At 39.1% G+C, this 22,505-nt stretch overlaps 2 protein-coding genes across 2 annotated transcripts in view; one reads left to right on the top strand and one right to left on the bottom strand.

Moving 5' to 3' along the window:
* LOC119430598 (cartilage oligomeric matrix protein) overlaps nucleotides 1-22,505 on the top strand; it is a gene marked incomplete at its 5' end in the record, with an annotated part of 568,315 nt that overhangs the window by 467,157 nt on the left and 78,653 nt on the right. The gene's annotated exons all lie outside the window — the stretch shown is intronic.
* LOC119430593 (prostaglandin E2 receptor EP4 subtype-like) lies at nucleotides 5,939-9,316 on the bottom strand. The gene is made up of 2 exons (XM_037698024.1): nucleotides 8,534-9,316; nucleotides 5,939-6,265 (listed from the first exon to the last, which is right to left on the bottom strand). Exons 1-2 carry the CDS (start codon nucleotides 9,314-9,316, stop codon nucleotides 5,939-5,941), a joined length of 1,110 nt encoding a protein of 369 aa, XP_037553952.1.

Genomic DNA, 22,505 nt, shown 5'->3' with positions numbered 1-22,505 from the left:
TCGACTATTCCATCTAAACAAAACGTGCTGTGTATATATATATATATATATATATATATATATATATATATATATATATAAAAAATGGGGTTGGACAATAACTCTATACCGATATATATCACGATATACTTTTATTCAATAACGGTGATATGAGTTTCAAGCACATTTTTGATATTTTGATAGGATTACAGTGTTTCACTGACACATTTTTTATTTCTATTTGGTTTGAAGCAGCCACTTCAGTTTCAACCTGGACAGAAAAAGGTGCGACACAACTATGTAAGTGCGTGGTGACGTAGATGTTACGCAGAGCTCAAGTTCAGAAGGCGTTAGCGGTAGCAGGCTAATTTCCAACGCGTGTTAAGTTTTCGCTTCAAAATTAATACCCATGACCGTCAGAATGTGACTGAACAAGCTTTCACAAGTGAAGAGAAAGCAGATGACATAATTGATAAGAGAGGAAAGACTAATTCGTTGGTGTGGAAGTGGTTCGGCTATCTAAGGTCTGATAAACTGCAGATTTCAGTCAGTGTGCTGCAAAATGTGACGGAGAGTCGTTCCAACTAGCGGTGGGAACACATCTTAACTTGTTCCATCTGAAGAGTTTCCACTCAATGGAATATGCAGATTGTCACAAGATGAAGCACAATAAAGTTTGAGCCAACGTGTCCCTGAAACAACTCCCCCAGCTGTATCAAAAGAGAAACTCATGCGGCAAACACAGAAGTTTGCTGCATGAGTTGTTAGCTTATGTTCTTGTTTAAAGTTAAAACCATTATTATTGACAAAGTTGAGAGTTTTATGTTTGACGGTGATTTCAATTTTTTTTAAGCTAAATACAAATAAAAGTTGAACATTAATTCATTTGTACAGTTTGTACAGTTTCTGAGGCTTTTATATTGTTTATATCGATATTGAATTATATCGTTATCGACCGAAGTTAAGAAATATATCGTGATAAAAGTTTTGGTTGTATCGTCCTGCCCTAACATACAGTGTGTGTACATATAAATATATATATATATATATATATATATATATATATATATATATATTTATGTTTTTGTATGACTGTTCGAGTGTTGTCATTGTGTTAGAGAGAGTAAATGTCATGAATAAATTTGACATTAAACATAATCCAAGTTTAAGTGTTACATCATTTTCAGACCCTTTTTTGGCATCTGCATTTGGTAGCAGGCAAAATTGACAAAGACCATGCAGAATAATGTAGTATTTTAACTCCACAGCAGAGAAAGCTATGTAGTTTCTGTAAGTAGGTCTAGGTCTAGGGAAAAAATATTGGTATTCGTATCAGTTATCGGCCAAATAAGTTTTAACATATTGGCATATCGGATATCGGCCCAAAATCCAATATCGTGCATCCCTATTATTTAGCACACATTGTAGCCTTTTTTATTGTTTGAACCTTTTTGCAGATGTAAGCACGGCTATAGTGCTGTTAAATGATAACTTTCAACAGGTTTTGATGTTTCAAACTTCATTAAGTTCAAAAGAATCGATCTGAAACATGACAGGCGTCATTAATTGTTTATTCCTACATGATTTTATGTGAAAACGCCCACATACCGACAAAGTAGTTATTAGAAAAGATCTGAATTTGCTTGTTTTACCAGTCGTGTCGAACCACCTGTGGGAAGCTATATATGTCAACAACAGTTGAATAACAATTTAAAAACTCGTTTTGTAAATATTTTATGAGGGATTTGCGGTCTGAGGTTGTAATTTTGTTTCAGGCTGTATGAAATTCTATTCTGTTCAAAATCACAAACAAAAAGTTTTGCTGCACAAATATGAGCATAAAAAAAACAAGACAAGAATTTAAGTCTCTGTGTTTAAAAGATTTTGTCTTGTTAGAATTTATTCATTGGATTTTGTTGCTGAACCCTCAGAGCTTTAAATTACTGTAAAACATGACGATGTATACTTTTCCAGATTCATTAATCTGTCCCTCCAGATCTGAGTTCATCAGGGTTTGAAATAAATCTGTTAGAAAGAAAACACTGCAGGGTTTTTTAATTATTATTTTGACATGATCATAAAAAGACAGACGTATTAAAAACAACTTTGAATTCAACATTGCAGTTCATTTGCAGGGATTGGTAATACCGGTAGTTTTGTAAAGTCCAGGGATGGTTTCACCATTTTAAAAGACAACCTTTTTTTATATATAGTTTTTAAAGAAAACTCTTCAAAAGTAAAATATGTCAACAGCCTTTTCAGAGAATTAAATATGACACGGCAGCTTCATGTACTAATGAACATTTAAGAGGATTGTTAAAAACACTGGAAGATAAAACGAATGACTGATGTGATTACCGTAATTTCTGGACTATAAGCCACTACTTTTTTTCACACACTGCGGTTTATACAATGCTACGGCTAATTTATGGATTTATTTTTTTATTTTTTTAGATGGACTAATGAGCTTCATGCCACCAAAACGTTTAGCCTTGTCACACTCGGGTTTAAAGGTATAAAATAAAATAAAAAAAAATCTGACCAATGCAACTTTGGCTCCGCTGCCAGTGGATCCTGCCAGTGAAGCAGGAGGATTATGAAGGTGGCGATCAATGACTTCCTGGTAGGCTGCTGTAGTTTTTTTCAACGAGCCGTGTTACCGGCACTGTTAAGAAAAAACATTTACGTACGCATTTGTGTGTTACTGGTACGTAATTAAATGTTGAAACAATCTTTCTATGTAAATATCTCATGTTACAACGTGGACACCCGTGGCTTATAGACAAGTGCGGCCTATACATGTACAAATTTTCTTAATTTGTTTTAAATTTAGTGGGCGTGGCTTATATTCGGGTGCGCTCAATAGTCTGGAAATTACGGTAAATGTTAAACTTGAAACTGTTCAGAGATTAAACCTGCTGTCATAATTTTGTGTGTAGCAGTGTGAAGTTCAACCTGTCCCATCATTTGAAACAAATGAAAACGTCCCCATGAAGTTTAGTCTCACTGTTCTGCTCATGTTCTTCATGTAGTTTCATCCTTCATGTTTCAGCCCTGCACCACAGGGTGGAGGTCTTGTTTTCAGGTTGCTGAGATGTCGTTTTTATGCGGGCTGTATTTTATTTTTCAGTGTCGGCTTTTGTCTCTGTACAGTGGAAACAAATTAAACGGTTAACTCTTTGTTGTAAAGCTTTTCACAGGATAATGACACGTGTAAAGAGGGGATAATTATTTGTAAAATAATTATTTTTGTGTCTTCAATGGTTCTTGAAACACATTTTTTTACTTCAACAATGTTTATAGATTTTTATTTATGGTGTCCAGGTAAAAAATATTGTGTACAGGTGCAGCTGTGCACTCAGTCTTGTCTGCTTGGGTTTAGTAGATATTTTTTTAAATGTCGGGGGGGAAATAAATGCATTATGGGATACTGAACATGTTGACTTTTCTCTTAATTGTTGGGTTTTGTAAAAAACCTCGCCTTATTGTGACCATTACGGCAATAACCATGACGGCTTGTAACATGGGTAACGTTACGTCGGAAAAATATCTCTGACTGCGGACGATGTAGCGAGGCTCATCGTAGTCTGTAAATCTTCAGAATCCGACATCCTCACCAACAAAAAATAAAACTTCCACACCGCCGACATCATTTTGAATTTTACTCTCCGCCATGAGGCGCCCGTGACGTCATCACGTTGTGCTGCTGCTGCAGGCAAAACCAGCTCCTTTTATATCGGCGAGTTATTTTAATGGAATGGCCGATGTCCAATATTAAATTTTAACGCTAATATCGGCCGATACCATGCCGATAATATCGTGCATCCCTAGTAAATATATTACAATACTTATTCAAATTAACTAAAAATGCACTTTAAAAGTTTTAAAGGCAGAAATTATTTAAATCGACTAAACAAAATTAGTTTCTTCTGTAGTTTATATCCAGTGCCTGATTTTAAAGCAGTTATTTAAAATAAAACGAGCTGTTCACTGAGATTAAACCAAACACTATAAATGGTAAATGGACTGTACTTAGTGCCTTTCTATCTAATCAAGATACTCAAAGCGCTTGAAAAATCCTTAAATATTTATAAATCCAGTCTTTTAATGAGTATATGTAACAGTTTATATAACCTCTATATATAGTCTTTGAATTGTGTATTTATAAAGACTTTAAACAGCATTTAAACTCCAACATAGTTACGTCAGGTCCTCTGGATGGAAGCGTTTCGTCTTTCATCCAAAGGACTTCATCAGTCTCGGGAGCCACAACAAACTCAGTCCCACAAGCAGCACTCACATAGTGGTCCAACCAGTTTGATGGTGATAAGCTGGTTTCTGGGGCCCGCACTCTCCTGACTCGTCTGATGCAGCCACAGCCAAAGTGGTTCAAAACATCAAAGTTCATGCACTATAATCCAGGTAATTATCAAGCAAAATTAGTAGAAACCAGCTTATCACCATCAAACTGGTTGATCCACTATGTGAATGTGCTACTTATGGGACTGTGACTCCTCAGACTGATGAAGTCATTTGGATGAAAGACGAAACGTTTCAACACAAAGAAACCGTGCAGAGGACCTGACTTAACTTTGTTGGATTTATTACCTGGATTATTGAACATGAAATTTGAAGCATTTAAACTGCATATTTACAGACCTTAAACCATTTTTGAAATGTGTACAAGAACAGACTTTAAAACATTTAAAATAAATATACAGATGGTTAGCAGGTGTGTGTGAACATAACCGACATTTTTCTTTGGGACAAAAAGACAAAATCAAAACACTTAAAATATGCAACAGTTTGCTTTGCCAGAGCAATTTTTATGACTTTTCCTATTGATTTTATTAGAAGTTTTCTTTATTTGTTTATTTTTGGTTACATTTCTTTAAAATTTTTAAATAAAAGAGCAGCCGCCGGCAAAATTTCTGTTGCGGCTTTTGGAAACCAAGTGGACAGAGTCCTTCAGAGACGACATCCATCTCAGTTTTTCCTGACTCATCCTGAACTGTTGACATGTTTTAGTGTTTCTGCAGATGTGAATGTTTATGAATCTGCTGCATAAATTTCCACACAAATTCTTGTTCAAACATTTAAACTTGTATGTGCTGTTAGGTTTAAAGAGCAAGCAAAAAGGACAAGGTCCAGTCCTCAAGCTGGAATTATTGAGTTTAATTCATGTTATTAAAAAGAATAAATGGTTTATATATGTTTGTTTCTCAGACAGAAACGACAGGAGGCTCTCTTTAAACATGAATTTTAATACAGACAGCATCAGCAGCACATTTTTATCAGTGCATAGTAAAATTCTTCGTTCTATAAAGAGTTTTTCAGTGCCAAAAAAAAAAAGTTTTCATCTTACAAGCTCAATATAATGTGTTGATTTTTAAGGTACAAAGACAAGTATTCCTTAAGATTAAAAAAATAGAATTTAATAAAAGCAAAATAACTTTGCCACAAAAAAACTTTTTTTTTAATCTCGTGTCCAGGTTCTTTAGAGGCTAAAACAGCAAATGTTTTTGAATGAAGTTTCAGAAGTTCTGCAGGGTTTAAAATGCTTTAAAATAGTGACTTTAGGCCTAAATGAGTGCTTTAGGAATGAAACTTCTAATGTCCACTTTTAGTTTGGATGGAAAAGCAGAACAAAGTGCACATAGGAGCTGCAGCTGAGCTGGTTGGTCTAAGGTGAGTTCTTTTCAGACTCACCTTAGTGAGAATTTTACAAAAACCAGTGGCACAAATGACTAAACAACACAAAGAGTGTGTAAACCTCGGGCATTGTGAAATTCCAGCAACATCACAATTAAATAATCTCATTGCTGCACGTGCAACAATCAGACGTCCCCTCTACATTCATTCAATAAATAATAAGATCTCTGAGAGTTCTGTTCAGCTGAGTCTCCATTTTCTGCCCCCAGCCAAAGTGAGTCTGCTTCCCTGCAGCTGTTTGCAGGTTTTAAGTCTGACGACAGCTCTCTGTGTCGTATGGAGTGAATTTGACCGAAGCGGGCAGCTGGGTGATGATGTTTGTGTTGCACATCAGCTGGGTGAAAACATGACTGTCCCTCATCGTATCAGGAAACAACAGATCGCTGTGTGGTGAAGGCGGGGAAATGCTGCGGCTGCCGCTGCGTTTCCTTGACAAACCGAGCAGGCGTTTGAACAGGGACCTTCTGAGGAGGATGTAGATCCACGGGTCCAGGATAGGATTCATCGACGCAATCCGGATGGCGGTCAGGTCTGCCTTGGGGTCATACTGAAAGTGGTTGGCAAAAATACGCACCTGAAACAGATAACGCGTATAAACACAACTCAGGAAGGTTTCACAGCAGCAGGAACATGTTCTCATTTACACGTTTTAAAGATTTACAACTAAATGGTCGGATCAACAAGTTAATACTGTCAGCGTCATAAAGATGTTTTGCTGTTACCAATTGCTGTTCAGTAATAATCAGATTTTTATTTAAATGAAAAATGTACAAGCCCAATTCTGAAAAAGTGTGTAAAATGTAAATGAAAACAAAATGCAAGCAGTTCAGATCTCACACAAACTCATATTTTATTCACAGAGGAACATATCAGATGCTGAAAATAAGAAATAGTTCAATTTCTTTAAAAAAACAAAAAAAGAGGCAATTTTTAATTTTATGGCAACAACACGTCTCCAAAAAGTTGAAATGGGAACCATAAAAGGCTGTAAGTTGTACAAATAAGAAACAGCAGGAGGAGTGTTTTATAACTGAATGGCTTAGTTGGCATCAGGTCAGTAAGAGGACTGGGTACAAAAAAAGAATGATTTCAAGAGGCTGGTAAAGATGGGTAAATGTTCACAAGTCTGTGAAATACTGTGAAATCAGTGGAACAATTTCAGAAAAATGTTAATCAATGGAAAATTGGGAAGATTTTTTTCTGCACTGAAAAATATGTAAACATGTCAATAATCTGTATAAATCTCTAGATATATTTAGGCCCTCAGGGGCCACTGCATTAAAACAGGTCTGATTATGTTCTGAACATCTCTGCATGAGCTCAGGGACTCTTCCACAAATCACTTGTCTGTAAACACAGTCTGCAGCGGCATCCACAAACGCTGCTTAGAGCTTTATCTATCATGCAGGTTAAAAACCATATGTGAACACCGTCCAGCTGTCTGCACCAAAGTTTGTTTACTGTGTACTGAGGCAAAGTGGAAAACTGTTCTTTAGGCAGGCAAATCAAAGTTTGAAATTATTTTTAGAAAATGCCATGTCCTCCCTAAAGGAAAAGGATCATCAGACCTGTTATCAGTGCACCGTTCAAAAACCTTCTCTGTTGGTATGGGGGTGCAGTGGTGCCTCATAGGCAGCTTACATGTCTGAAAAGGCATTATCCATGTGGAAAAGTATTGTGATGTGCTTGTGCTAGACTCATCAGGAGGCAAAGAAACTGACTGAAGACAGATGCGTTCAATCAGTAGAGGAGCAGCACACTGAGGTCTCAAACGAGGGTAGAGCTTTTGCAGTGGTTGTGGCAGCACCCTTTTGGAGGGAGGGTGTCGTTTGCAGTCATTTAGGGCTGCCGGCGACAAAGACAGCAAGACAGGTGGTTATGTGTTCTTGTGTCAGGAGGGGAGGCTGGGTGCCTCCTTCAGACAGTCAGGGCTGGGCTTTAGTGGGGTGCAGTCACCACCTTGGGCTCCTGCTTCTGTTCCTGTGAGCTGCTGTTCCTGCCCCCTGTTCTGATCTGGTGTGGAGCCAATCCAGGACGTCCGATCGTCACCCACCTGTCAATTCCCGGGGTGTTGGATGACATTACAAGCTTAGATCCTGGGGAGGGGTTTTGCCGCTGAGTGAGCTAAGTGGACTAAGTGAACTCTAATCTTTATGCCTTCCTTCTTTAGCTTGAGGTGGGGATTTTTATGAGTAGATGTATAAATAAAAATACTTTATTTTCATAACCTTCTTGTGTGTGGTGATTGTTTGATGGTTCTGACATTCTAGGCAAGATCTTCTGCCTGTGTGACCCACATATTTATTATAGTATATACAGGTTTTAGAACATTTGCACTCAACCTGCAACAAATCCAATAAAGATCCAGAATTTTTGAACATCTAGAATCCTCCATGAGACAAGAACAAGCATCATTCCCTCTAAAAACTCCAGCAGTTGGTCTCCTCAGTTGGATCTTGTTAAAAGATCAGGGAGCTTTGCAGAGGTAAACATGTCCCTGTCCCAACACATTTTACGTGTTGCTGCCATAAATTCAAACTGAGATATTCCTGAAAAGTTGCTCTAACAGCGTAATTCAGATCAGTTTGTATTTAACTGATTATAAACTGATTTGTGTCATGTCATCTGCTCTGGGCCTGTTTTGGTAAGTTAACATTTAATCCAAATATGGCTTCAGATCACAACATCTAATATGCAAAGTATTCCAAAGAGATTGTTTAATTTCTCACGTATTTAATGCTTTTAATGACGTAAGCTCCACAGGCTGTGCTTCAAGTTGTGCGTCAACCATCTGATCCTGCTGGGAAGAAAAAAAAAATAAAGTTCTGTTCAAGTTACTCACCACTAACGGGGCGGAACAGGTCAGAACCACCACGGAGGTCATCACTAGCACCGCGATCATCTGCGTCTCTGCAGCGGAGGACAGGAACCGCCACCTCCCGCGGCCGCTGGCTGTGCTCACGCGCCTCTGCGCGCTCCTGCGGCGCATGAGCAGCAGCGCTCCGCACACCGCCAGGTTCAGCGCGATGGTGCCCAAGATGAGCAGCAGGCTCAGCGCGCCGTACAGCAGGGTGTAGGCGGCCTTCCAGTCGATGAAGCACCAGGTTTCGGACGGCTGCAGCTCGCTCCCCGCCATGCCCAACACGGGGAGGCAGCAGAAGAAAATGTGGCTTATGTAAATAAAGAGAAGGAACTTGCGCGCGAAACAGCGGCCCACCCCCCAGCGCTGGTACGCGTAGGGCCAGCAGATGGCCAGGTAGCGCTCAGCTGCCATGGTGCAGATGATGCTCAGTCCGGTCAAACCGAAGAACAGCAACACGAAGGAGTGAAACTCGCACACGCGCTCGTTCCTCAGCACCCGCTTGTCCAAATAATCGGCTATAGTGAGCGGGCTCGCCAAGCAGGTGCCCAGCAGATCCGTGACAGCCAACCCGCACACCAGCGAGTAAAACGCGGATGATTTCCTCAGCTGACGCGACACTGAAAGGACGATAATTGCGATTATATTCCCAATGGCTCCACCAGCGAACATAAAAATGGGCAAAGCGATCTCTGTCGAGTGGGAGAGAGTCAAATGAACCGTTTCATTTGGAGCAGATCCGTGCGTAAAGTTCGGGCTCTCCATCGCCAAACTCGCGTCTGTCATTCCCTGCGGCCTGTGGCTCTGGGAGCGCATTTCCTCTTCAAGCCTCTGCAACAGATGATAAGGAGTCAACAGGGGAACGTTCCCTGGTAGTCTCATCCCCTCTGCTTTCCAGTAATCTACAAGTTAGCCACGGACGTGGATGCGCACAGCTGTGGGGCTGAGACAGGGGGGCTGTCTTTAATGTGGCTTGAAGGGTGGGATGGATCCTCTTAGAGAGAAAAATAGTTTACACTCCAAACACCATCTGTCAGAAGCTTCAGAAGGTCAACTCCACAGATGAGGCAAAAAGACCATCTAGGAAGTTCCAGCAATGTTTTAAAATCAGATTATATTTCTGGATAAAAGAGGATAACGTCATTGCAGTTAATGCATATGAAGCATCTTTTCAATATATTTTAAACAAAACGTGTCTTTCTTTTTATTGGTATGGAAGGTGGCAGGTGGCAACCTTTAAAGACTTTATGGTATTTTATCAAATCTTTACTTGGGTCTTTTTGAAGGGATTCCACTGTAGCAATTAAGATTAAAAAAAAAAAGATGGTTCAGAACAGAATATTGACAATGAAACTACTTCAGAATGGATACGTTGCAGAACTATTTACATCTAAAGACCACCCAAGAATTAGTAAAGAATCAGCAATGTTCCCACATGCAAACTCTGAAATGTCACAGTTTGTAAAGGATTACACCCAGGAATGTACTGTAAGTGAAAATTAAAGGTTTTATTAAATTAAGCAAACAATACTGACAGGGCAGCAACTACAAAAAAAAAAAAAAAAAAAAAAAAAGCTCAAGGAAACATTGAGGAGAACCAGAAGAGAGTCTTAAAACACACACAGTGCCAGACTGCAGGTGACGTGAATGGACGGGCTGATGAGTGAAGTGGAAACAGCTGGCACATTGACAACTGGGGACAGGTGAGAGTGGACGCAGCAGGAGCTGAAGGAGCAGAACCTGCTGGAGAAATGAACTGGTGACCAGAAACATTAAAAAAAATAACAGTAACATAAAACCACAAGACTTATCCATCCAGCCATCCTCTTTTACCTACTTCTTCCTTTTTGGGTCCTGGGGTCACTGGTGCCCATATCCAGCGAGCACTGTGGTGGAGGGACACCCTGGACAGGTCACAAGTCCATCACAGGGACACATAGAGACATATGAGACAACCAACAGTTCACTCTCTCACTCACACCTAGGGACAATAGAGTTGCCATTCAGCCTAACATGCATGTTTTTGGTCTGTGGGAGGGAACCAAACCCATGCATGCACGGGAAGAACATGCAAACTCCACCTATAAAGGTGGGATTTGATGCAGTGACCTTCTTGCTGACAGGCAGCAGCTCTGCACCACTGCGCCATCCACAACAAGAAACAAATAAGGGAAAATAAATTTATAAACAAAAAACAAAAAGCCACTAGAAAACAATTTAAAAAAGAAACGTAGACCATTACTGAAAAAAAACTCCTAAATTAGCAGAAAATGATTCTTCTTTTCTGTGATGGACTTGCGACCCGTCCAGGGTGTACCCCGCCCCTCGCACAGTGATTGCTGGACATGGGCACCAGCGACCCCCGTGACCCAAAAATGGAATAAACGGGTAAAGATAATGGATGGATGGATGGATGATTCTTCTTTTCAAAAGAAGCTTTCACTGTGAATAAAATGTGTTAATAGAGAAAATTCACTGAAAGTTGTTTAAATTGAAACAACTCTAAATCATTTTCCTTGTTGACAGTCTTGTCAAACTGGTTGAAAATAACAAAGTCCATGCTCAATAATCCAGGTACACAATCCAACATTTTTCAGTCATGTCATCTGGACAGTTTCTTATTTTTTTTTTGCTGAAACGTTTCACCTTCGATCCGGAAGGCTTCATCAGTCAAGGAAACACAACAAAACTGATTCTTCCCCCAACAGCTTACTCCAAACCAGTTTGACAAGACTGTCAACAAGGAAGAGGGCCAGCAATGGAGGAGGGGCGTACCAAAGAGACCATCTTATCACAAGCAGAACTGGTTTGTTCCACTTTGGAGTAAGATGTTGGGGGAAGAATCAGTTTTGTTGTGCGTTTCCTTGACGGATGAAGCCTTCCGGATCGAAGGTGAAATGTTTCAGCACAAAAAAAAAAGAAACTGTCCAGATGACCTGACTGAAAAATGTTGGATTGTATACCTGGATTATTGAGCATGGACTTTGTTACAATGAAATATACTTTATTTTTTGTTCTGTTCTTTGGCGTTGATCTGAAATGATGTAACAAAGACGGTGATGTGAATTTGTAAAAAAAAAAAAAAATGTTTTCACCGGTGTTTGTTCCAGTGCTTTGCTGTTCCCAGAGTGCAGCGTTGTGACTGTAAATGGTCGGTTTGAGAACAACAGATGGGACATATGAGACGTCAGTGCTCTTCTCCCTCTCTGACTCTGCAGCCGTCACACATTCGTTAAAGCGTTGACGTGTTTACACTGAGGAGCAGCAGAGAAGGGTCTTTGTCTGCAGCCGACCTTAAAAGACAAAACAAAACACCTCTCTGAGAGATGAAGCACTGCTTCTTGTTTCGGCTGCAGAGAAAAAGGAGCTGGGCAGGCTGTAAACACCAAAGTGATGCCAGGGCTGGGAAACTCCAAACTTACTGGAAATTCCTTCTGTTTGCCATGAATCATGGGACGTTAAGTCCTCTCTGCGTATAGATTACAGTGCTTTAGTCTTTAATGCACTTTAAATGTATTAGCTCTGCCTGTGGTCCTGAGCTGTAAAAGTGCACTGCTGTGTAAATAATCAGCCCCAATGATGTCACAACACCCTTACAAGGTGACTATAAATGTACAAAAATACCATCATCTGAGTAATAAGGCTGGACTTTCAGTCCCCAGAACAAACAGACCTAAAATAAAATCAGATTAATTTTACAGTTGCATTATTTATTTGATTTAAAACACAAAGTGGTGAGGTCATCAGTCTTCCAGTGCTGACAGCATTGCAGCTTTGTTATAAACGCAGCACTTCATATTCAATTTATGCTTTTAAATTATACGTCAACTCCCAAAAAGGCGGCCCATTGTGTAAAAATGCAAACTAAAAGAGCAAGCAATGCTCTGTAAATCTTCTAAACACGTTTTATTCACAGTGGATTATAGTTAGCACACCAAATGTTTAAACAACAGCAACAAAAAGTACAGCTTTTGAACTAATAAAGTATTTTACAATTACACACCTCAAGAAAATGATAATAATAGGAAGCTAGAGGCAAACTTTAACAATTAAAAATTACTTCTTTTTTTCATTGTTCGATTTCTTAGTTTACTTTTTTTTGTTTTTGTTTACCATGTTTCATTGTCCCGTGACCCAAGATGGAAGACGTGGATAAAAGATAATGGATGGATGTTTCATTGTGAATAAAATTATGAGATTTGAAAATCATTGAACTTTTACACAATGACCTGTCTATGGTGTCCCCACCTCTCGTACAGTGACTACTGGAGGTAGACACTCCACGTGACCCAAAAAGGAAAAGGCAGGTCAAGAAAATGGATGGATGAATGAATGGATGAACTGATTAGATGAATGGACAACGACCCAACGTTTTCAGAAACAGAGTTTGCACTAAAAGGTATGAATCCATTCATCTTGTTTGTCCCCACAGTCCAGTAAAAAGGTTGAGTCCTGTCAGCAGTTCAACCTGAGAACATTTTCCAGCAGAAGGTGTGGAATTTAGCAGCTTTGTGCTCTCCTGGACTTCTGAAGATATTTCAGTGTGTGATGGATTTAAAGTCAAATAAATGAACAAACCAAAAGTGACCAGCAGAATGGTTTTAGTGACAGTGGAGGACATGGAAAACAGCAGGAAAATCAAGTAAATGCAACAAACATTTAAAGTGAAGTTCACGTCTGTGGTTCTGAACTTTGAGGTCTGTCTGTCAACCATTTGGCTGCTGCTCTGCCATCTTTGCCCTCTGTCTCCTTGGCCGACTTTTCAGTCTGAGTTTATAGGTCAACTCACTCCACAAGAAACAAAACTCAGCAAATGAGATTTTAGAAGCCATGTGTCAAATTCTGTTCAGAGAAAGACACACTGTCTGACAACCAGCTGCTGCTTCCTCTAACCCAGGGCCGATTCTAGAACTGAACAACGTGGTGGCCATTGGCGTCAGAAACATTCATAATGTTGGGTGGACAAACTGATGGGGGGGTGGGGATGTCCTCCCCCAGAAAATTTTGAATAAAGTAGATGCTATTTCCTGTATTCTGGTGTATTTTAATGGGTTGTTAAACATCTACATTTACCTCTATAAGTAAACACTTGATTCAATAACAATTCTAGAGAGCTCGGCAAGTAGCGCTAAGCTAGCGGTGTGCAATACAAACACGCTAGCTAAGAAGCTACAGATGTAGTGCTCTGCTTTACATTACACAATAAACACTTTGTACAAAAATCAGTTTAGTGTTATCTGATCATAACAAACACTAAACTTACGCAAGCAGAAGTTGAAACATATATCTACATCCAAAATACACAAAACGAAGCACAACAGGCTTTAAGCGTTAACCTTTAATTTAACCATTAAAGATATTATGACAGAAAATGGCAGATTTACCTGTAGTTACCTTCGTACAGATGAACATGTGACACTTCCTGTTTATCACTGTTGTATTCAGCTGCTCATGAGGTCGGCCGCAGGGCTTTACCCATTTTTTTTATTTTTCCAGACTCAATTTAGGTTTGGGAACTGCATTCACTCTCTAAAGCAGGTCTATTCAACTAAACGGCTCAGGGGGCCACGGTTACTGAAAACCAGCAGGTCAGGGGCCGGACATCCAGAAATAATCAAATAAGTGCTATGTGTTGTCATCATTGTATGTTCCCATACAATTGCAAAATTAGTTCTCTGCATTTAACCCATCGCACCTGGGATACACCCACGTTATTAAGCAAATAAACCAAGTATTACAATGATCTGTTACCTTTTAAATCAGTTTAATTTGTTGCTTTGAATCATAAATGCAATAAACAGAACCCAAACCCAGAACCCCGCCCCCTTATTTTTATACTGGTACTTTATTTTTCAGGGTGCTGAGTTAAAATTTAGGGGCGCTTGAACACCCCAAAAAGAGGCGAAAATCGCCATTGGTCTCATCATCATTCACTTCTTGGTTTTGACTTTTAAGCACTTGAAATTTCTATTGTTTAATTACTGCAGTTTAAACTCGACAGCAGCGCAACGAGTTTACTTCAACTGAATTAGGCTGTGATCATTTAGTCTCATTACTGAAACAAAATGATCCCAAGTTTCTGAGTAAAGCTCGTGTGACATTCCAGCAGCTGAAATTTCAACAAATGCATTCATTCCAGAAGTTATTTTTGTTCACAAAGAAATAATAATATGCTAAAGTTTCTGATGTGTAAGTAGTTCAGGGATTCGAGAGAGAGGAGGGGAAAAGTGAACCACGGAACGCTGTAGATTCCTGGAAGTGAGTCAAAATAATCCCCTCGAGTCCTCCAGCAAAAACGAGTCCAAAAGCAACAGTGGTGGTCAGATTTGTACAAGCAGATGGTGGTTATAAACACCTCTCACAACATTTTAGGCAAAGTCAATGGAAATAGATTACAGAGACTAAACAGGATTCACTTATAGCATAAATAAAATCATTAACGAGTCAAAAATGTCCGTGGGCAAAACTGAAGCATCATGACAGGAAATAGATAAAGAAAACAAATAAATATAAATACAACAAAATGATGCCAGTCATTTCAACATGTTTTTTTATGCAAACAAATTTAGCATGACTCATTTCCTCTACCGTTCTGACACTGCAATGACACAAAATCAGAAATAACTTCATCTCTTCACATGAAAGATTATTTTTCATCACCCAACAATTTTACAACAAAGAAGGTCAGAAAAGCGGTCTTTTATTGAATTGTGTTGTTCTAAAACCACGCAGCTGTTTTCATGGCCTCTGAAACATTTAGCTGGTAAATATTTGTTTGACTGAAGCAACAGACGGAGACAAGGACACAACTTTTTAAATCTCTAACGGCCGGTGTTTGATGGATTTGATTTCTTTCTTCACGGTGGTCTTTCACCGAGTGGACTACAACTTTTAACCTGCTGGCATTATAAAAACGATCTTCAACCATCAAAAAAAGTTATGTAAGAAGTTCATGCTGGGGTTTGTTATCTCTCACTGCCATGAAAGGTAGGTGATCATGTAGCTACCTCTGTATGTGTAATCATTTCTGTCTGTTAGCATAATATCTCACGAATCAGTGGACAGATGTCAATGAAACGCTCATAGCGTAATCACTGGATGCACTGATTACAGTTTGGAGTCTGATTAAAGACTGCTGCCACAACTAATAGACCTTAGCTTGAACAAAAATGTATACAACTCAGTCAATTTGACAAACACAGAGCTAAACTTCATTGTGGTAGTAGTTGAGAGTCATCTCAAACACATACTTTAAGTGCTAAAAATGAGCTTGATTAATATTCTAAACTTTGTCATTCAATGAGGCGGCTGATGTGCGTTTCTCAAGTAATTCTGCTGAATTGTAGTTTCTTTTAAACTCATTCTGTCATCCATCTATAAAACACAGCTGAATATTTTCCAAAGCGTCACGACGTCAGTCTGAGGAAACGATGAGGGCAACAAAAGTCCAGCAGCTCTCAGTGGCCTGTTGTCATCACATTGTTGTGGTTTGAGGAAAAAAAAAGCATCTCCCCTTTAACTGTTTTTTTCCCATAACCATAACCATAATCATAGCTTTTCCTGCTAAATTAATTAAAATTCTGTAGTTGATGCCAGTAAATGTGACCACAAAGCTCTAGTGATTCCAATTATCAGCTGAGAGTTACGACTTTAGTTTGGAGCAGTTTGTCTTTCCAATGAATAACTTTTAAGGTTTCATTTGCTTACTGTTTAATTATTGTGAACCTTTTAGCACCTCAGTTTTTATAAGATAAGGTCGGGTGCAACTAAGTTTTGTTTGCATTGTGTTGAAGTCAAGCTGAAGAGTTCAGCTGACCAATTTCATTCTGGTCATACAGTCTGAGTCTGAAGCTTTTCACACACAGACAGTAATCCATAGAACGTCTTTCCTTCATTTCACTTCCAGGTAGAGGTGTTCCTTGTTTTTACTGAAGGAATAATCCAGCTGTATCCATAGTAAACACGCTTTCAATTAGCAGAGTCTATGCAGTGTTGCACCCTGACCGCCGCAGAGGGACCCTGTGGACCCTGGCTGAACTGCTGCAGACACAACTTTCATCACACGGGGCTCAGAAAACAGGATTATTTCCAAATCCGCCCTTCAGGTTCACATCAAAACTCGCTATAAGACGCTGATGCTAATTCTCTCAGTCATGTCTTTGAACACATGAGATTGGTTTTAAATGAAGCTACTACTGAACCTTCAAGCCCCAGAACTTATTTACAGGGAACTTGTGACATTTATTTCAGCTGTAATCTGCAGCATTTCCTGTGAGGTCTGAGTAGATTAGGCAAATTAAATCTGCTGCTGTGTGTTGCTTTTATTTAACACTGCTTTAGTGTTGAACAAACAGCATACAAACAAAAGGTTTCAGGGGATTTTCTTTAATCCAACAAAGTTCATTTATGTCATCTGGATGTTTTTTTTTTAATATTTTTTTTTTTTTGTTGTTGTTGAGATGTTTTGTCTTTCATCCAAAGGACTTCATCAGCCTGAGGAGCCACAACAAACTCAGTCCCACAAGCAGCACACTCACATGGTGGACCAACCAGCTCGCTGGTGATAAGATGGTTTCTGGAGTCTGCCCTGTCCCCTGTCAACTCATCAGAGGCAGCCATTGCCAAAGTGGTTCAAAACATCAAAGTTCATGGTCTAATCCAGGTCAAAAACTCTGATCCAGTCCTTTGGCTGAAGGACTAAACGTCTCAACAACAAAAAAAGAAAAGGAAAGAAACTGCCCAGAAGACCTGACTGAACTTTGTTGGATTTTTTTACTTGGATTATTGAGCATTAACTTGGAGGTTTTCCTTTAAGTTACCAAGAAGTTTTGTTCCTGTAGTAATATTCTGCGTGACTTTCATTTGTTCAATAAGGCGAAGGATTCCCACCTCACCAAGAGGAGCAGCTAAACCATCAGATTCAGTCGGATCCTAAAACATCCATTCACCTACGAACACAGAAGTTGGAGTAATGCAGCTGATACTCCCTCATGGCAAAATTATGAAAATGTACATTTTTAGTCACGTTTGTTTTGATATAGTCAACTAAAAAAGCAACATATTTGCATTGGAGAAGGTGTGTTTTTATCCCCACATGTAATTACACATGCTTACACATGCTTTCCTCCACCTGTGTAATATTGCTAAAATTAGAAACAGCTTGTCTAAAAATTATGCAGAAAAACTGGTTCATGCATTTGTCACATCTAGACTGGACTATTGTAATGGTTTATTATCTGGGTGTCCAAAAATGTCTTTAAAAAGTCTTCAGTTAATCCAAAATGCTGCTGCCAGAGTCTTAACTGGAGTTAGTGGTAGAGATCACATCTCTCCAGTTTTAGCTTCTCTCCATTGGCTCCCTGTCAAATCCAGAATTGAATTCAAAATCTTACTTCTAACCTACAAAGCTCTCAACAACCTAGCTCCAGCTTATATTCGAGATCTTATTGTTCCATATTTTCCTAACAGAGCACTTCGCTCTCAGACTGCAGGCTTACTTGCAGTTCCTAGAGTTTCCAAAAGCAGAATGGGAGGAAGATCGTTCAGCTATCAGGCTCCTCTCTTGTGGAACCAACTTCCAGTTTCTGTCTGTGAGGTTGACACACGGTCCAGTTTTAAGACTGGGCTTAAGTGTTTCCTTTTATATAAATCCTATAGTTAGGGTTGGCTTCAGTTTCTTGACCCATCCCTTAGTTATGCTGCTATAGGCTTAGACTGCTGGAAGGTCAAATTGACCACATTTCCTCAAATGAATAGTTACTAATGATTACAAATGAACCGTTTGTATTTGTAATTATTTCTATCTTAACATGGATTTTTATTTTTGTTTATTTATTTATTTTTTCCTCCTATAGAAAGTTCACCTGGACCTGCCGTTCTGTGTCAGTTTCTCCTTCCTGTCTTCTCAAACCCAGCCGGTCTAAGCAGATGGCCGTTTCACATGTCCCGAGCCTGGTTCTGTCGGAGGTTTCTTCCTATCATGAGGGAGTTTTTCCTTCCCACTGTTGCCTTCGTGCTTGCTCAGGACAAAGTGAAGATTCAACATAATCTGCTGGCTTCCTTCCTTAAGACAGATAACTTTACTAATTGACTTTTTATGTATGTGGACATTTTTGTTCAGTGCTCTGAGACAACTTCTGTTATGATTGTGCTATATAAATAAACTGAACTGAATTGAATTAAGTAATGATGCATTTTGTACTTGTTTTTATTTCTTATCGTGCCAACAGAAGACGATGGTGTCTAAAAATGACACCCAGCCTTTTCATCATGTTCATTTAATGACGTAAAATGACATTTGAAAATCTTCAAAAGCACCAAAATGACACACAGAATGTTCTATACTTGTTTTGTTTATCTATACACAATCACAAAACTTCCTGTAGTACAACTTGTAACACATGGAGGAACTAATCTTTAAAATCAGGTAAACAACAAGCTGTTCTAATAACAGGTCGGTCAGTTCTCCCAGCCCTGCAGTGTGTGTGTGTGTGTGTGTGTGCATGCATGTGTGTGTGTGTGTGTGATAACATTCACCTTCTTCTCTCACTTTTGGGAAACACAACCATCACCTTGCGCTGCCCGATACTGGAAACCACATCAGTGATGTGACAACAATACCTGACCTTTTCATGACTTCACCAGAAGAGATAATTAAATATGGTATTTCATTTCCTCGGGTTACTAAAGTCTTCACTGCTCTGACAAATCTGCTGCTCTGACCAAAACTTTTTTCTGATGGTAGATTATTTAGATTTTGAACAAATCCTCCAATTTGAAAGAGATCTCAAGAAAAGCTAAGGGAGTTCCTACAAAATAGAAAATATCCTCAGAAGCTAATTTATATCATGTCATCCGGTACATGATGTAAAAGTGCATCGCTTGCAAAGGGAGCCTTGTGAATTAGACGAGACATGAAAATATTATATTTCCCCTTGATTTATTTATAAAAAATTGTGGTAAAAATTAAATTTCGGTCAATAAAACGATAACTGCAGAAACATTTAATAAAGTCTTAATAATAATGTAACTGTAGGAACAAGGTTTGCTCATGAACTTAAGAGTGCACTTCTCCTCCCAAAGCTTTTGATTTTGTGAACTAGATGTCCCTCACTGTTGCAAAATGCTGAAAACACAACTCTAAAATTCTCAAAATTAGGATTTTTCAATACAAAACTTGATGTATTAAGTCAAAACTCATAGAATTGGCAAACAAATATTTCAAGTTGAAGTTTTCCGTCGCATCGTTTCCTCCTGGATTTGGAGGAGATTTGTGTTGTTTGAGGAAATAAACAGCGCTTGTGTTGCCATGGTGATGCTATCAGGATCGTCTTGACCCGCGCTCTTTCATTGCTCCCTTCATGATGGGCAGAATTAAGTTTACTTAATGAAGGGTTTTGGAGTAAAACCAAAACTTGTTCTGAATTTCCCACACAGGCCCTCCTTCATGGGACGAGGAGGACGAGTCAAAAGATCATGACTAAATAAATCAAACATATTTGTACTATGCTGTTAAAGATTTTGAGTTTTAGAAACGGAAACAATGTTTTTTTTTTATAATACTGATTACAATCTCCACTGTCATTTCTTTTGTAATATTTAAACAAAATAATAAATGGTGCTGACAGTTCAGAAACAAAAGTTAACAAAAGTTATCTTGTATGTAAATGTAATTTTATTTTCAGTGTCCAAGGACAACAAAATATTTGGAGACTTGGGTCTATGGTGAGCATGAAAAGACTAATAGGATTTTTGCACACGTGAGAGTTCAGTCACGTCTTCTATTTTCTTATTTTTGCTACTTTTTAATTAAAAGACGGCTTAAAGTTTCATAGTGGAACATTTAGAAGAGTTCACTGAGAGAAATACAGTTCACTACTCATAATCACGTTTTCGTTTCTTTTCTTTTTTTTCTTGTTTAAAGAAAAAACAAATGACTGTACCTATGGATCTTGATTGTACTGAGTTCATGGTTTATATGTAATGCTCTGTGGCACCTCTGGGTGGCTTCATGGTCAACATTTACTTTTTGATGTTACAGCCAGTATTTGCTACTTTGGCTAATGCAAATGTGACAGCCACAGATAATTTTACAGCTTTTATGAAAGTTCAGACTTTCCACAGAGTTCAAACCCACCTCCGCATGACTTTTTACAACCTCTTTAAGTTGAAGGGTTATTTTAGGAAAATACCACCAAAGATCCTGTCCTTGAGGGAAACATGTGACCTGAGAAGCACTCGGTGAAAGAGAAAGCACTGTGGATCCGTTTTAATGAGGCCTCTTCAGTCCTTTAAGAGTTCCCATGCATGTGAAGCTCCCAGAGGATGTTAATATATCACCAGTGAGTCTGCAGCCTGACCTTTGGCTCTGCAGCTTCAGCTTTAGGAACGGGCCAATCTGCTGGGTCAACACAGAGACACACAACCATCAGGTGTGGTGGATACAGTAATTTCTCCTGTGCATGCTAAACAACAAAAACTTTGTCTTTGAATGTTTTACTTTGACAGTTCAGATAATTTATTCTTTAAACCTTCCAGGCAGCAGTGTGACAGCCTCCAACAGATTTCTAAACCCACAGCATCATGGCTGATATGGCACAAACAGCTGGGAGTCTTCCAGTACCGGGACAAACTGTTTTTAGACCTGATCTGACCTCCAGGACATCAGGTATGACTGTGTTTGGCTGCGGCTGGCCGTCTGACTTCACTCACAGAAAACAACAGAGTTTTCTGATTCATTTTGCTGAGAAATTATGGTATTTTTGTTACTTTCTTCAAACTTTGAAAATAACATATTGGCCATATTGCATGATCTTTTAGTAAATTTTGTATTTTGCTTTGTGTGTTACCTGTTGTTCTGTCTGTACAGCACTTTGGTTGGCCTTGTCGCTGTTTTAAGTGCTCTATAAATAAAATGGTATGGTATGGTAAATGGACTGTACTTATATAACACCTTTCTATCTTATCAATATACTCAAAGCGCTTTACACTACAATCTGTGCCTCATTTATCCATTCATACAGCACTCTACTAGATCTATACAAAGCTAATCTGAATATGTAGAGATTATGGGACACACATCAGAGGCAATGAGGGGTTCAGAGTCTTGCCCAGGGACACGTCAGCATGTGACTGATGGTGGAATTGAACCCCCAACTCTCGCATTGGAAGACGACTGCTCTAACCACGTAGAGTATGGGTTGTGATTAAGCTACTAAAAACCAGCTCTATTTTTTTTTTAAATAAAAACTCATTGAAGAATAGCCATTTTTGTGTAGGCTAAGACTGACTAGCTGCGGCAGCCATATTAAATTGGGTTGATTAAAAAAGTTATTCAGTTGTAGATGCTCATCCTGTGAAAATGTTCTAAAAGTTTCTTTAAAACCCATTCAGTAATGTATGAAGTGTTTTGCTAATGATATAGACACACACAGTCATTGACAAAAACATCTCTTTCAACATCTCTTTCAAGGGTGACTCCCATCACCCTTTGGAGCATAAGTTAGGAGTCATCAGGACTCTGTACCACAGAGCAGACAGCGTCCCCACTAACTCTGGAGCCAGGCAGAAGGAGAAATCCCACACAAGACAGGCTCTAGAGCAATGTGGATATCCTAACTGGGCCTTCCTGAAAGCAGAGAAGAAACCCAAACAGGACTCCAGTCAGCCATCAGGTGAAAAGGAGGAACCCAGACCCAGACCAGTGGTCATTCCATATGTTGAGGGAGTATCAGAGAAACTGAGATGTTTATTTTCTAAACATAACGTCCCAGTGGCTTTTAAACCCCAAAATACATTACGGCAAAGACTGGTTCATCCCAAAGATCCAGTCCCCCGGCACAAACAGAGTAATATTGTGTATGCTGTTCAGTGTCAGGAGGGCTGTGATCAGTCTTACATCGGGGAAACAAAACAGCCACTGGCCAAAAGGATGGACCAGCACAGAAGATCAACA

The sequence above is a fragment of the Nematolebias whitei genome, chromosome 3 (genome assembly GCF_014905685.2).
Source record: "Nematolebias whitei isolate Nwh7 chromosome 3, NemWhi1, whole genome shotgun sequence".
NCBI lineage: Eukaryota > Metazoa > Chordata > Actinopteri > Cyprinodontiformes > Rivulidae > Nematolebias > Nematolebias whitei.
Note: the sequence above shows the minus strand (reverse complement) of the source record. Positions and strands in the feature narration are given on the sequence as shown.

Bases quoted from the DNA above. Each gene is read 5' to 3' on its own strand.
- LOC119430593 (XM_037698024.1), bottom strand. From the start codon at position 9,316: ATGGAGAGCCCGAACTTTACGCACGGATCTGCTCCAAATGAAACGGTT. The intron at 6,266-8,533 runs GTGAGTAACTTG...TATCTGTTTCAG, and splicing joins CCTGTTCCGCCCCGTTAGTG to GTGCGTATTTTTGCCAACCA.